Raw genomic sequence first — 14291 nt, 5'->3', positions numbered from 1 at the left:
GTCCTCTTTTGGAAGGCCAAACAAAGTAGTTTTGCTTTCACAACGAAACACACAGTGTCTTCACGACATGGCGGCGGCGGCAACAACAATACTACAGCGAGAATAAAAGTTACGCCTTCTTTCTTTGCGTGAACATTTGGGCGGCGTTATGCAAATCTTCCCACATAGTGACGTAGACATATGGGGGCGTTTTAGAACGAGCCGTTTTAGGTAGGCGTGGTTGACTCGTAACTTTTATAAAGAATATCTCTTTGGATTTGAGACTTTAGTCTTTGCAACTTTACAGGTCTTCTTTCTGCACCAAGAGCTTGTAACACTCCAAAGAGAAAGGAAAATTTGAAATCGCATCATATGACCCCTTTAAGACTTCTCTTTATTCCTAAGTAAAAGTTTGTCTCAGCAGCTTTGTGAATAGGTTTTAAGAGAAAACTCGTAGTTAAAAACTTTTACTGCTATTTAGGAGAACTCTTAGTGGTAAGATAAAATGTTTTGTGAATACGGGCCCTGATCTCCAAAGTATTAAGCAAAACACTCACGCGCTGCCGTCAGTCTCTTCTGTTGACTAATCGCTTCTCTGCATTTTAGAGAGCAGTCTACATAATTCCCTTACCTGTCTGACAAAAAAGAAGCAAACTGGGCATCACTACTCAGGATTTTCTCTTTGTGTTTGCCGTACCAGTGTTTACTTGCGTTTTTTTTTGTCTTTGTCAGACTTTCTGTCTACTGGCTTCCGATCTTTTCTACTTCTTGGACCGTACAGGTACTGATTCTTTTCTTATTACCAAACTACACTTCTTCTTTTTCTTGGTTTTTAACTGCAGCTGTCATCCAACGTATTAGGTGCACCAAACGACACTATTCTACTAGCGTACCTAAAAAGGCACAGCCAATGAGTGTGAGGATTCTCTCAGATGTTGGGTCACGTCATGGAAAAATACAAGATTTCTATGCAAATACTTTTAATAGGAAACTACTATAAATACAGTCTTCGTCTAATGTGGGTGCACACCATTAAGTATTTTTTACAAAAACATTATTGTGTAAAACATTTTAAATTAGCAGCAAACTACTGAATGCAGCTTTGACCTTGACGGCACCACTGATTCTCATAAAATAACTTCATAAGTATCCCTTCTGCCATTTGCTTACTTACATATGAATTTATAATGTATCCTTCTGGTGTTTCATGACTAAAAACAGCAGCTCAGATTAGTGTCAGAAATGCAGGGGAAAACATATGGCACATCCCAAGCACTGCTAATATCAGGCTGACCTACTACACTAAGGAATGAGAAACAAGGGCAATGTGAACAAAACACGGCAAAAGGTGACAACATCACTATTGTCATGCATGGAGCTGGGGTTACTTTTTAGCGGGAGAGCAACATGAGAACAAAATGCATGCAAATCCCCTATTTCAGCCAGCCAGAGATCTGTAATCAAGGGCAACATTCATTTCATCAGCAGGGATAAGCACACAAGGGAAAACCTATGAATAGCAAGAAAATGGTTGTTGTTCTGGAACACCTCCACCAGAGCCCTGACTTCAATCCAATTGGGAAAACTGTAATAAGACCTGAAGAATATCCACAGATGTTCTCCACCTGTTTTGGCAGAGGTGGAGCAAATATTCACTGGAGGATGTGCAAATAAATCATAAACAGAATTGAGTAAAGGAATAAGAAGTGTCTCTTATTTTCACATTTGAATTTTTAATGCTATTAAAGAAAAAAATATATGTGGTGAAACGTTAATGGTCAAATTTATACAATATAAAGTCCATCTGCCTTATGTTTACCATTTAGTTTGTTAAAAACAAATAAGTTTGTGTATTTTTAAAAATATAACTCTTATATAACTTTTTTTTTATATAACTGATTTTATTTTAACATTCATTATACAGCCACACATATTTAATGTCCCCTTATTGGTAAATTGGGGCACTTTTGACACTGACATGAGATTAAAGGGATAGTCCATTAAGTAATGAAAATTCTGTCATCATTTACTCACCCTCATGTCATTCCAAATGACTTTCTTCTGTGAAAGACAAAAGAACATATTTGGAAGAATGTTGATAACTAAACAGTTTGTTCTTCCTTTTGACACCATTGTATGGACACTTGGAAGTCAATAGGAACCAAAACTGTTTAGTTTTCAACATTCTTCAATATTTCTTATTTTGTCTTCCACACAAGAGAGAAAGTCTTACATGTTTAACTTTCGACATAAGGGTGAGTAAATGATGACAGGATTTTCATTTTTGGGTGGACTCTCCTGTTCCTGTATTTCAAGTTGCAACTAAGGCATGGTGCTAATGCCAGTGGTTTAATTCGTAGTGAATGTTTGTACTGGTATAAGTGTAGAAATGTGTATATGCTGGATAAAAGTATCTATAATGCATACATTACTGTCAACAAGAGGCCCATTCATTATTAATTCACCAAACAGAGGAATCACATTTATGTTTTCACTTCAGAAAAAGTGGACTGAGTTGCAATGCTCTCCTGTTTTGTTGCTGTAAAACACTTTACTGTAAAATATTTTAACCCTTTATTTACTAGAATGAATGCTGAAAATGTGTTTGTTTCCTCTAATGTTATAGGATATTTTCCTTTGTACAGTAAATATAAAGGATTTTGTCACTGTAGCTTACATCAGTAAACCCTCTGAACCCTGAAAATGCCACAGGTAATCCAGTGAACCCATACTGGCTTTTTGTCCTCTGCATTCCTCTCCACTGGCCTACATCATGTTGTGCTCAGCCAGGAATCTTTTGTTCCAGTGGTTTGTAAACACATCCAGAGAATTCACTCTGTGTGTCATCCACTGTCCCAGGCTATATGTGGAATTTGTGACACTTCCAAAAGCAGAATATGTAAAAGGAGAAGCAATTAAAAGAGAAAGAAAAAACATCATAAGGTGGACAATTTTCATGGTATCTGTCTGTATATAGTTTATATAGTTATATGCTTCATATATGCTGGAATTCTAAAACAAAAAAAGATCACAAAAACATAACTAATGGAAATAAATATTTTCTGAAGTATTTTGATTAGATAAAAGAAAAGTTGGCAAAAAAAAAAAAAAAGTCAACATCTGCTCAAGCCAAAGCACCGCCATTTTCTACAACCCTTATGTTCACATAATTGTGATATCATGGTAAAAGAGAAACTAATATGACTTCCATCTTTATAACATTGTTAACAAGACATATATGATGAGGACATAATAATGTAATGCATACCCTAACAGGAATGACCCAATCAGCAAATTTTTCCCATATTTGTACTATTATTCCAAAAGAACAAAATAGGTAGCCTAGTTGAATTAAGAAAAACATGACTGACAAACTATTTGAATAAAAAATGTAGGGGTTAGTCCATAGACTGTAAAAAAAAAAAAAAAAACAGGGTTAGTCTAACAGAAGGCAATTTTTTTGCTTGGAGATTGTCCATCATCTTCAACGCTTTTATATACACACTAAAAAAACACGAAGCCTGTGTGGCGTTTGAATTTACGTATAAAAATTATCAAAAGTGTGGCGCTTTTATTTATCAGAATTTTCGTATAAAAATTACCAAAAGTAATAAGTTATTTACCACAAAAGAGATCTTTCCCAATCAGCAAGTAAATCGGCGTGTCCAATATGATTGATAGCAAAATTTGACAAATAAAATAGAATCCAGTGAGGCGCAAGCCAATCAAAACATCCGTTTAGGGCATGGGGGCGGGGCCAGTTTGCAGCCGAGTTAAGATTGGAAGTCACGAGGTCTTATGCGCTCATTGTGGTTTAGCATACGAGCAGGAGCGTGCGAGAGGTGAGTAAAACTTCGCGAAAACATATTAGCCTATTCATTAGGGGATTCTTCTGTTTTATTCACATTTGATAAATATATTCGCACTCTGTCTTGAGGAGATACTGCGTGTTAGGTTTCTGTTAATGCTGCCATATGTTAGCTCTTATAACTTACGTCAGTCGTGTTGGGTCACATCAACAGCATTATTATGTTGCTGACTGTAAAGTATTACTCATGAATGCTGTTTTATTTCAGGTCCCCTGTATTGAGGGCGTCGTGAGTTTTCTCCTCAGGGTTTATCACTCTGCTCCGCAAGGTGTAACCCAGTCAGGCACCGCCGTGCCGACCCCTAACTAGCTAAACTAAACCGACCAACTCAAACCAGTAGTTCACCTCTTCTCAGGTATAAAATTATTTTTCTTATCTTAATTATCTTTGCAAAGGTTATTGTGATGAAATTTGACCATTATCCAACTATATGTAATAATTAGATGCAAACTAAACCATGTTTGTTTTTCACAGGTGGAAGGCAAGGGGAATGGAATTAAGACCGTCATAGTCAACATGGTTGATGTTGCTAAGGCTCTGAATAGGCCTCCGACATGTGAGCATTGTTTTAAAAAGCTATTTCACTGTAATTTCCTTACCTATGGCTAGCTAAACTAAACCGACCAACTCAAACCAGTAGTTCACCTCTTCTCAGGGCGACCAGCGGTGTGTTTATGTCTTTGTTTTGCGAAAACGGTGAGTACCTGGACGACAGGAGCTACGGATGGGAAAGGTACGTTTATTTCGGTTATTTCTAGTGTATTTTTCTCTCTCATGACTGCGCGTGTACTCTCGCGATAGTTGGTTTGTTTAACCAGATCTAGGAGTTTGCATCAATCTTAATGTGATGCATACTGCACCGAATAAAATGGCGTCCTCCTATGGTGTGACGCACTCTGCAGCATGTTGTTGCTCAACACAGGCCTGTTTGGAGTTTCATCCCATCAGCATGCAAGTCAATTCGGCACCAGAATGTCTGGGTCTGACTATGCCATTGTTTTCTATCCTTAACAGCAATTTATTTCAGTATTGAGTTGTATGCAGACTCCAATATCACCATGACAGGTGGTCCTAGTAGATAACTAGCCAGGCATATAGAGAATTGGCACACCTCAATTTAGTTGTCTGCTGTGGTTGATACCACAGTGGTAGTGATGCTAAACTGTGTGATACTTGTTGTTTTCTGCTCTTAATCCTCATTCTCATGTCCTTTTTGCAGTGCTATAGTGCAGCTGTCGGAACCTGTTTGGGGGGAACTTAGTCAACGAGCTCGAAGCCTGGAGCCTCAGTGGCCGTACCCTTTTCATGTCAGAGACAAAGTACTCTTGCAGTCGTTTATGTCATTCCCTCCTCTTCAAACAGAAGATACTAATAATTGCCAATTCATGATCTTCTCGTCTTGCTGATAAACCATACGGGAAGCCAAAATGTCCATCAATGTCAATCGCAGCGTGTCAGACCAGTTCTACCGCTATAAAATGCCCCGTCTCATTGCTAAGGTGGGTTTTAAACGTATATGGCCAGGGTTAATATTTATTTCTTGATGATAAATATTGATATAGATTAAATAAATTATATGTAAATGCATGTTTGATGTTTCTTATCCCACCAAATTCTTTGGTTGTGAGTTGGGAGCCCAAACCCAGTTCGATAGCAAGAATGACCGCTACATCGTCAATGGATCTCATGAAGCAAACAAACTGCAAGACATGCTAGATGGATTCATTCGCAAGTTTGTGCTGTGTCCTGAGTGTGACAATCCTGAAACTGATTTGGTAAATATTTCCATTTTGCCATATACCTTTAGACTTGCATAGAAGGGTCATGGTTGAAGTGAGACTATTGATGAACCGGTGCATTCTGGTGGATGTTGAACTGGGTGCCCTTGATGCCCTGTTGAACTGAGTGCCCTTTGTTTGAATGCACGTTGCTGAGTATGCAGGTCTCTATGGGGTCACGCATGTAGCTTCCATGTTAAGATTGTTTTGCAGGTGTACAGAGGAAATTAGCTGTGTCATTAACTGTATACAAGCCACCTACAGTTTCTCATTGTTACATTCAGTCTCCTGTTTTCAGTTGCCAAAACCAATCAGTCAATGGCAAGGAGGGGTTACCATATCATAATGGAATTGTTGACTCCAAAATTAAAGTTCTGTCATTATTTACTCATTCCAAACCCATAAGACATTAATGCAAAGAGCACACAGTATCTATTGTGTCACGCAAGTATGGTAGAGCATGGACTTTCAATGGAGGGACAGAAATGTCTTGTTTTAAGATGGAAAAAAATCTTATTTGTTTAACTTACTTGAACTTGTTTTTTTTTATTTTATATATATACTTGAAAGCAATGTTCTTTTGCGCCTGCTGATTTTCCTCTGCAGTGCAGTACTGAGGACTTCATGAGATTTTTTTTTTTTTTTTTTGTATGGTCTCAGCTGGCCTGGTTTCGGTTTCATGCTGCAGTCGACTTTATATCCTCTCTGTAAGGTTATAAATAATATATAACACATCGGTCTATACCTGTACACAGGGCAAAGCATACACTTTTTTTTCGAAAAATAATTTCTGCAAGTTTCAAGTGGAAGCAATTGTGAGCAATTTGCCTCACAGATTTGTAGCTGGATTCATTGTCGCACAGCCTGTTTATCAATATAGTTTAATAAAGTCAAATGTTCTCCTCATTGTAGCACATTAATCCCAAGAAGCAGACCATTGGAAACTCCTGCAAGGCTTGTGGTTACAGAGGCATGTTGGACACTAGACACAAACTCTGCACCTTCATTCTCAAGAATCCACCAGGTAAATACAGACTTTAGAGAGACGGTGAATAGATATTTTGAATCCCCAGTGGTAAACGCATGATTATCTTCACTTTCATATTGTGCTTATTGTCCTTTTAATGTTCCACAAACCTTTACTTTCAAATAAAACTGAAGGGAAGGCTTGGGTATTTGGGTAACCCTAATCTGTTTTGGATTTAGTATGTGCTTGTAAGCAGTATGTATCTGCAGTAATGGTAGTCCAAAAACTTCTGACCTATGCCATGCTGATTTGATGTTCATGAACTAAACTCTATTGCTCTTTTGTTAACTTCCTCTCTCCTGCCATGTTGGTGCAGAGAATGACAGTGGATCTGCGAAAAAAGAAAAGGAAAAGAAGAACCGAAAGAAGGACAAAGAGAATGGCTCAAGTGGTGGAGAAGCTGGAAACCATAATGACATAGATGCCCCTGATGCTGTGGTAAGTGCTGCTTTGAGATCATCTCCTGAAAAACCACATACCAGCGTAAGAGATGAGAAACACCGGTGTTGAATGTGATCTTATGACAGGATGGGGATGACGATGAAGACTGGGCTGAGGAGACCACAGAAGAGGCCCAGCGTCGCAGGATGGAGGAGATCAGCGAGCACGCCAAGGGTCTCACGCTCACTGATGACTTGGAGAAATCCCTGGAGGAGAGGGTCAACATATTTTACAACTTTGTGAAGGTGTTGGTCTTAAAATTGTACTGAAAATTGCTCGCTCTCTCTCTCTCTCTCAATATATATATATATATATATATATACTGTATATATATATATATATATGACACTTTCCTCGTTCAGCTCCATTCTTTGTTTCTGCCCTTTAGGAAAAGAAAGACAGTGGAGCAATTGACTCGGCAGATAAAGAGATCTTGGCTGAGGCTGAAAGGCTGGATGTGAAGGCCATGGGTCCTCTGATTCTGAGCGAGCTGCTCTTTGATGAGAATATATATATATATATATATACTGTATATATATATATATATATGACACTTTCCTCGTTCAGCTCCATTCTTTGTTTCTGCCCTTTAGGAAAAGAAAGACAGTGGAGCAATTGACTCGGCAGATAAAGAGATCTTGGCTGAGGCTGAAAGGATGGATGTGGAGGCCATGGGTCCTCTGATTCTGAGCGAGCTGCTCTTTGACGAGAACATCCGTGAACAGATCAAGAAGTACAAGCGCCACTTCCTCAGGGTACGTCCTCATATGTTAACATTTAAAACACTGATTCTCAACGTTTTAAGAGCTGAATTTTTTTTTTTTTTTCAAGGTTCCCACTCTTTGACCAATGAATTCACATAACTTTTTTTTTTAGTCATTCAGCATTCACAATTTAAAGGGTTAGATCACCAAAAAATGACAATTCTGTCATTAATTACTCACCCTCATGACGTTCCAAAACCATAAGACCTTCGTTCGTCTTTGGAACACAAATAAAGATATTTTTGATGGAATCCAAGAGCTTTCTGACATGTTCAAGGGCCAGAAAGATAGTACGGACATCAAAATAGTCCATGTGACATCAGTGATTCAACTGTAATTTTAAGAAACCCCTGATTGGGAAACCTGCCCTACAACAGCAAAGACTTCCCATGCGTGCAAACCTTATTCCTTTTGTTAAAATGCACTAATGCTGCTTTTACAAATAACACTTACTGGCTTGTTATTGCACTATAATAAGTAAGAAGTTTACATTTCTGTCAACAGTTCTGCCACAACAATAAGAAAGCCCAGAAATATCTTCTGGGTGGCTTTGAGTGCCTGGTGAAGCTGCATCAGATGCAGCTCTTACCCAGAGTCCCCATTATACTCAAAGACCTGTATGACGCGGATCTGCTGGAGGAAGATGTCATACTTGCATGGGCTGAAAAGGTAACCTGCCAACACACAGCCTCTAGACTTGACCTTCTAGAATCTCAGATGAAACGATGTAGGTCAGAGTTGAATGTGGCTCAGATAAAAGTAGTTTAGATGCTTGAATCCAATTCTGATCTCGGTCGGTTACCTGTTGCTAGGCAACCCTTGTCATTTTAGCCTGAGTGTCGGAGGGGGTTGTAATATGGTAACGTCTGTGACCTGCATGCTGCTGGAGAGCCCAGGGTCTGATAGCAGCAAGCACACTTGACTAGTCTAGTGTTCTGGAGTTTAAGCCTGTGGTGACGTTTCTGCTATAGGTGTCTAAGAAGTATGTCTCCAAAGAGTTGGCTAAACGAGCTGCTCTTTGACGAGAACATCCGTGAACAGATCAAGAAGTACAAGCGCCACTTCCTCAGGGTACGTCCTCATATGTTAACATTTAAAACACTGATTCTCAACGTTTTAAGAGCTGAATTTTTTTTTTTTTTTCAAGGTTCCCACTCTTTGACCAATGAATTCACATAACTTTTTTTTTTAGTCATTCAGCATTCACAATTTAAAGGGTTAGATCACCAAAAAATGACAATTCTGTCATTAATTACTCACCCTCATGACGTTCCAAAACCATAAGACCTTCGTTCGTCTTTGGAACACAAATAAAGATATTTTTGATGGAATCCAAGAGCTTTCTGACATGTTCAAGGGCCAGAAAGATAGTACGGACATCAAAATAGTCCATGTGACATCAGTGATTCAACTGTAATTTTAAGAAACCCCTGATTGGGAAACCTGCCCTACAACAGCAAAGACTTCCCATGCGTGCAAACCTTATTCCTTTTGTTAAAATGCACTAATGCTGCTTTTACAAATAACACTTACTGGCTTGTTATTGCACTATAATAAGTAAGAAGTTTACATTTCTGTCAACAGTTCTGCCACAACAATAAGAAAGCCCAGAAATATCTTCTGGGTGGCTTTGAGTGCCTGGTGAAGCTGCATCAGATGCAGCTCTTACCCAGAGTCCCCATTATACTCAAAGACCTGTATGACGCGGATCTGCTGGAGGAAGATGTCATACTTGCATGGGCTGAAAAGGTAACCTGCCAACACACAGCCTCTAGACTTGACCTTCTAGAATCTCAGATGAAACGATGTAGGTCAGAGTTGAATGTGGCTCAGATAAAAGTAGTTTAGATGCTTGAATCCAATTCTGATCTCGGTCGGTTACCTGTTGCTAGGCAACCCTTGTCATTTTAGCCTGAGTGTCGGAGGGGGTTGTAATATGGTAACGTCTGTGACCTGCATGCTGCTGGAGAGCCCAGGGTCTGATAGCAGCAAGCACACTTGACTAGTCTAGTGTTCTGGAGTTTAAGCCTGTGGTGACGTTTCTGCTATAGGTGTCTAAGAAGTATGTCTCCAAAGAGTTGGCTAAAGAGATTCATGCCAAGGCATAGCCCTTTGTTAAATGGCTCAAGGAGGCAGAGGAGGAGAGTGAGGGCAGTGAGGAAGAGGAAGATAACGATGACAACGTTGAGGTAAAAAAAAAAAAAGCCATGTTATTACATCAGTTTTCATAACCAGGATTTTAGATTTATAATAAGATCATTGTAAATATAGTATGTTAGTCATTCGAAAAACATTGTTAGTACAGAATTTACTCATCTTCCTTTTCTCTAGGTGGTGTATTCCTCCTCTGCCCGCGAGTTGAAAATGGAGACCACAAAACCTGAGAAGTCAGACCATGAGGAGGAGGACATTGATATTGATGCCATTTAAAGATGAAACCAAAAAGCTTCAGTTGCCTCTTCACATATTGCTTGGCTTCTTTTTGTCAGACGCATGCCTTTCACCTCCTTTGGCCTTTTCTTCAGCTCTAGGCCTGGGTTAGCGCTCTGCTCAAAGCCTCTTATTTTAGTCTTTTCTCACCAGCTCTATTGATGAATTGTTGCTGTTGTTTGTATGCATGAGTTTCTTAGATTATAGAGCATAAATGCACACGAGTTCCCCTTGTATTTTTGCAACTATTAAAGATTTGCCTGTGAATTCCACCATGTGTCTGTCTAGTTGGTTTACGACACTATTAATATTTAATATTAAAGGCTGTTCAAAAGTCTGGGGTCAGTACTTCCACAATAGTATTAAGCAGCACAGCTGTTAAGAAATGTTTCATGAGCACCAAATCAGCATATTAGAATGATTTCTGAAGGATCATGTGACACTGAGGACTGGAGTGATGATGCTGAAAATTCAGCGTTGCATCAGAGAAATAAGTTATATTTTGAAATGTATTCAAATACAAGTCATTTTAAATTGTAATATTTTACAATTACTGTATTTACCATATTTGTAATCAAATAAATGCAGACTTGGTGAGCAAAAGATACTTTCAAAAACATTGCTAAAAAATCTTACTGACCATTAACTTTTCTGTAATGATAGTCACTGTAGGGAAAATAGGTTGTGACTACTAATTGCAGTAGGTAGATATCAAGCACTCGGATGTTTCCAAATCGGGCATTTGTTTATCTTTTAATGTAGCACATTTGAAGTAATGTTTTAGTTACGGGTCTTTTGACAGATCAAAATCAGACATTGGGCCATAAAATCCAAAACATGTAAGACAAATCCAGCAAATCATAGAAATACTTAACACAAAACACAACAGTCTCTGCACACGTCCATATAGAAAGTCAAAATGTCCTTCTTAATAACAGAAACAATCCTAACATTCTGCAAGCAGCGAACTACTACTACTACTTCAGCAACATTTATATCAAAGATCATAAATATTATTTTCCATTTATTCTTTGCACCAGTAGAAGACAGATCACAGTGTTTTGCCCTACACAGGGCATTTTTGTTAAATGCTATTTTCAAAAAGTACAAAATACATTAATGCAGGACTTATACTATTACTACTTTATGTCAATCTTTGAGGATTTTGGCGCATACACTTTTTTTTTTTTTTAATACACATTTTGGATGGTATTTGTGCAAAATGCAGATAAGGTAAAACACCCCACTAGTCTAATACTTCTCTCTATCCTGATTAGCTTACATTGATCTTAGTGCAACACGGAGGTAGTTTGACAACTACCAGCTTATTTTCATTAACACTTATTAACATTAATATGCCAACTTAAACAACTGCATTTAACGAATTAACAAACAAAACTACGATGGGTATAAGAATAACATCAAATTCAAAAAGCAACTGCTACTAACGTCCCTTAAATTTTTGGTTCAGAATCTTAAATATCCATAACATTCAGTTAAAGGAATATTCTGGGTTCAATACAAGTTAAACTCAATCAACAGCATTTGTGGCAGAGTGTTAATCAACATAAAACATATCTCGAATTGCTTATTAAAAAAAGAAAAATGGAGGTTACAATGAGGCATTTACAATGGAAGTAAATGAGGCCAAGCTTACCATTTTATAAATAATGTGAAAATGATTTGATCTTAAAAGTGACATTAAAGACATTTATGTTACAAAAGATTTCTATTTCAAATAAATGCTGTTCTTTTGAATTTTCTATTCATCAGATTCCTGAAAAAAAAATAGGGCATTTTTTGAGGATTTAAAAGCAGAAATGTGAAGCTTATCATATTATAAAATCACTTAAAATGCTTTTTTTGTTTTGTTTTGTTTTTTACTATTACAGTTTGCATATTATTTGGGCTGTAAAGCTGTTTAAATAATTTTTAGTCTTTTTAGGGTTTACAGCATTGCGTTGTCATGGGAACAAATTTAAAATTGTAAATAAATATACACAGAATAGAATAGAAGTAATTTTTCTCACTAAAATCATGTTAACTTTCATACTATTTGCCATCTGTGTCTATACTATTGAAACACTGAGTATTTTAATGTTTATGAATTGGCCCAGTTTTCTATTTTAAGTGCCTTACTATATCCCAGATCTTATTTGATTTTTTTGAAAATAAAAGGTGGGACAAGGAAATAAATGTTTGTGATAATTAACATTATGCCACAAATGCTATCAGTTTGAACCCGGAATATTCATTTAATGCAAATTCAAGAGAATAGGGCAAATCTCTTTTATTAAATAAATATCAGATTCAAATTGAAAAGGAAAAGCATGGTGATGCTAACTTTTTTTTTTCTTTCTGAATACTAGATTTTAGATGACTAGAATAAAGGTATCACTGACAGCTTCACCAGAAGAGGGCACTATTGGCTTAGTCAGCTATGATTTTGATGATTGCACAACCTTTTTCCACTGTAGCATCTTTCCCCATATTGCTTTTGGTATATTCGGCTTTGGCACGTTACCGTGGATATCGATCACTTTTGAATTCAAGCGACCATGCTGGCTGCTTAAAAAGTGTTATCAGAATTATTTTAGAATGAATCGAGATGTGGCACTGGAGAAATAATCAGTGCTACATTGAAAACCTCAAATGAGAAAAGTGCCGACAACCCTTGTGTTTGACCCTACAGTAAAGGCTGTGTTATCTCACTGTTGGACAGATGCAGTGGCAGATGCTGCCGCTGTGTCACCTGTTGCACAAAGATGAAGAGGAACCCGATCACGAGGGCAGCGCCAAGGACGGATCCCACGGCCCACGCGCAGGAAGGCTCTCTGTGCACGGGTGGGACCACTGGCTTTGGGGTTGATGTCTCCACTAAGAGATCCTGCACTCTTGACAAAGAGCCATTGTTAGGTAAGGGCTTGAGACCAAGAATGCTGCACATGAGAGGATAGAGATCGACGGAGCGCATGGAGGCCTTGGTGTAGTCGCGGCAGAAAGCGGGTCCACGGGCGACAAACACAGGGTGCATGCTGGGAAGGCTGTTGTTATAACCATGGTTTCCCACTGCAAATCAAGCATGTAATCATTAGATAACTGCAAAGATATTTCTGATACTGATTAGTAAGCACGTCAATGACATTAAAGGAATAGTTCGGCCAAAAATTAAAATTTGCTGAAAAATTACTCACCTTCAGGCAATCCAAGATGTAGATGAGTTTGTTTCTTCATTGGAACAGATTTGGAGAAATTTAGCATTACATCACTTGCTCACTAATGGATCCTCTGCAGTGAATGGGTGCCGTCAGAATGAGAGTCCTAAAAACATCACAATAATCCACAACACAACTCCAGCCCATCAATTGTGTAATTTTTGTAATACACAAATCCATCATTAAGGATGTATTCACACCAGGAAAGTCCGCTAGTTCACTTGCTTTGGTCTGGACCAAATACAATGTTGCTTTTTTTTTGTTTGGTGCGGTTCGCTTTCACACTGCACTTTTTTGCAAGTGAACCAGAAATTGTAAACAAAACCTACAAAACGAAATCATTCAAATCCAAAACGAAAACTCTTATTATTATGTAATCCGTAAAGATGCATTTCTTTCTAAAGGCGCGTCCAATGATGAGATGTCGAGTCAGGATCATCAAATTCATTGCGACACTGACTCATGTAAGCAGGGAAAAACAGGAAGTGCAAAAACAGGCTAATCATGGAGATCTTTCGTAGTGCAATTTTTATTTTTTTGCTGATTTGGTGTTTTCAGATACTAACGCAATATGAGGAAACTTATGAGCATCATATGAGACAATGTCATACGATGTTGTAATTACGACTTTTCGAAAATAAAATCTATAGACATAAAATACTTAAAGCATATCACAATGTTAGTTTAAACATTTAACCAAGATAAATGTGCACTATTAGGTGCATATCCAATCGTTTGTGCGGAGAGTGGAAGCTGAAGCGCGCTTCAGGACATCAGTGGAAACAAAT

The 14291-nt window shown here is 38.0% G+C and overlaps 1 protein-coding gene, 1 long non-coding RNA gene and 1 pseudogene across 2 annotated transcripts in view; 2 read left to right on the top strand and 1 right to left on the bottom strand.

Moving 5' to 3' along the window:
* Positions 1–4314: 4314 nt before the first annotated feature.
* On the top strand, positions 4315–10560 carry LOC107684796 (eukaryotic translation initiation factor 5-like; annotated as a pseudogene).
* LOC107684797 (uncharacterized) lies at positions 4499–5204 on the top strand. Its single transcript, XR_001633890.1, has 2 exons — positions 4499–4581; positions 5068–5204. It is a non-coding gene; the product is annotated as an uncharacterized LOC107684797 (long non-coding RNA).
* A 2103-nt stretch (positions 10561–12663) lies between the features above and the next one.
* The window catches only part of LOC107684795 (ectonucleotide pyrophosphatase/phosphodiesterase family member 5-like), a 6291-nt gene continuing 4663 nt past the window's right edge, over positions 12664–14291 (bottom strand). The window contains exon 4 of the mRNA XM_016481153.1: positions 12664–13357. Within this exon, the coding sequence (XP_016336639.1) occupies positions 12975–13357 (383 nt within the window). The 3' untranslated portion in view covers positions 12664–12974. The remainder of the gene's footprint in view (positions 13358–14291) is intronic.

Source organism: Sinocyclocheilus anshuiensis, unplaced genomic scaffold (assembly GCF_001515605.1).
Source record: "Sinocyclocheilus anshuiensis isolate Anshui unplaced genomic scaffold, SAMN03320099.WGS_v1.1 scaffold405, whole genome shotgun sequence".
Classification (NCBI taxonomy): Eukaryota; Metazoa; Chordata; class Actinopteri; order Cypriniformes; family Cyprinidae; genus Sinocyclocheilus; species Sinocyclocheilus anshuiensis.
The sequence above is the reverse complement of the archived record's forward strand: the minus strand, read 5'-3'. Positions and strand labels throughout refer to the sequence as shown.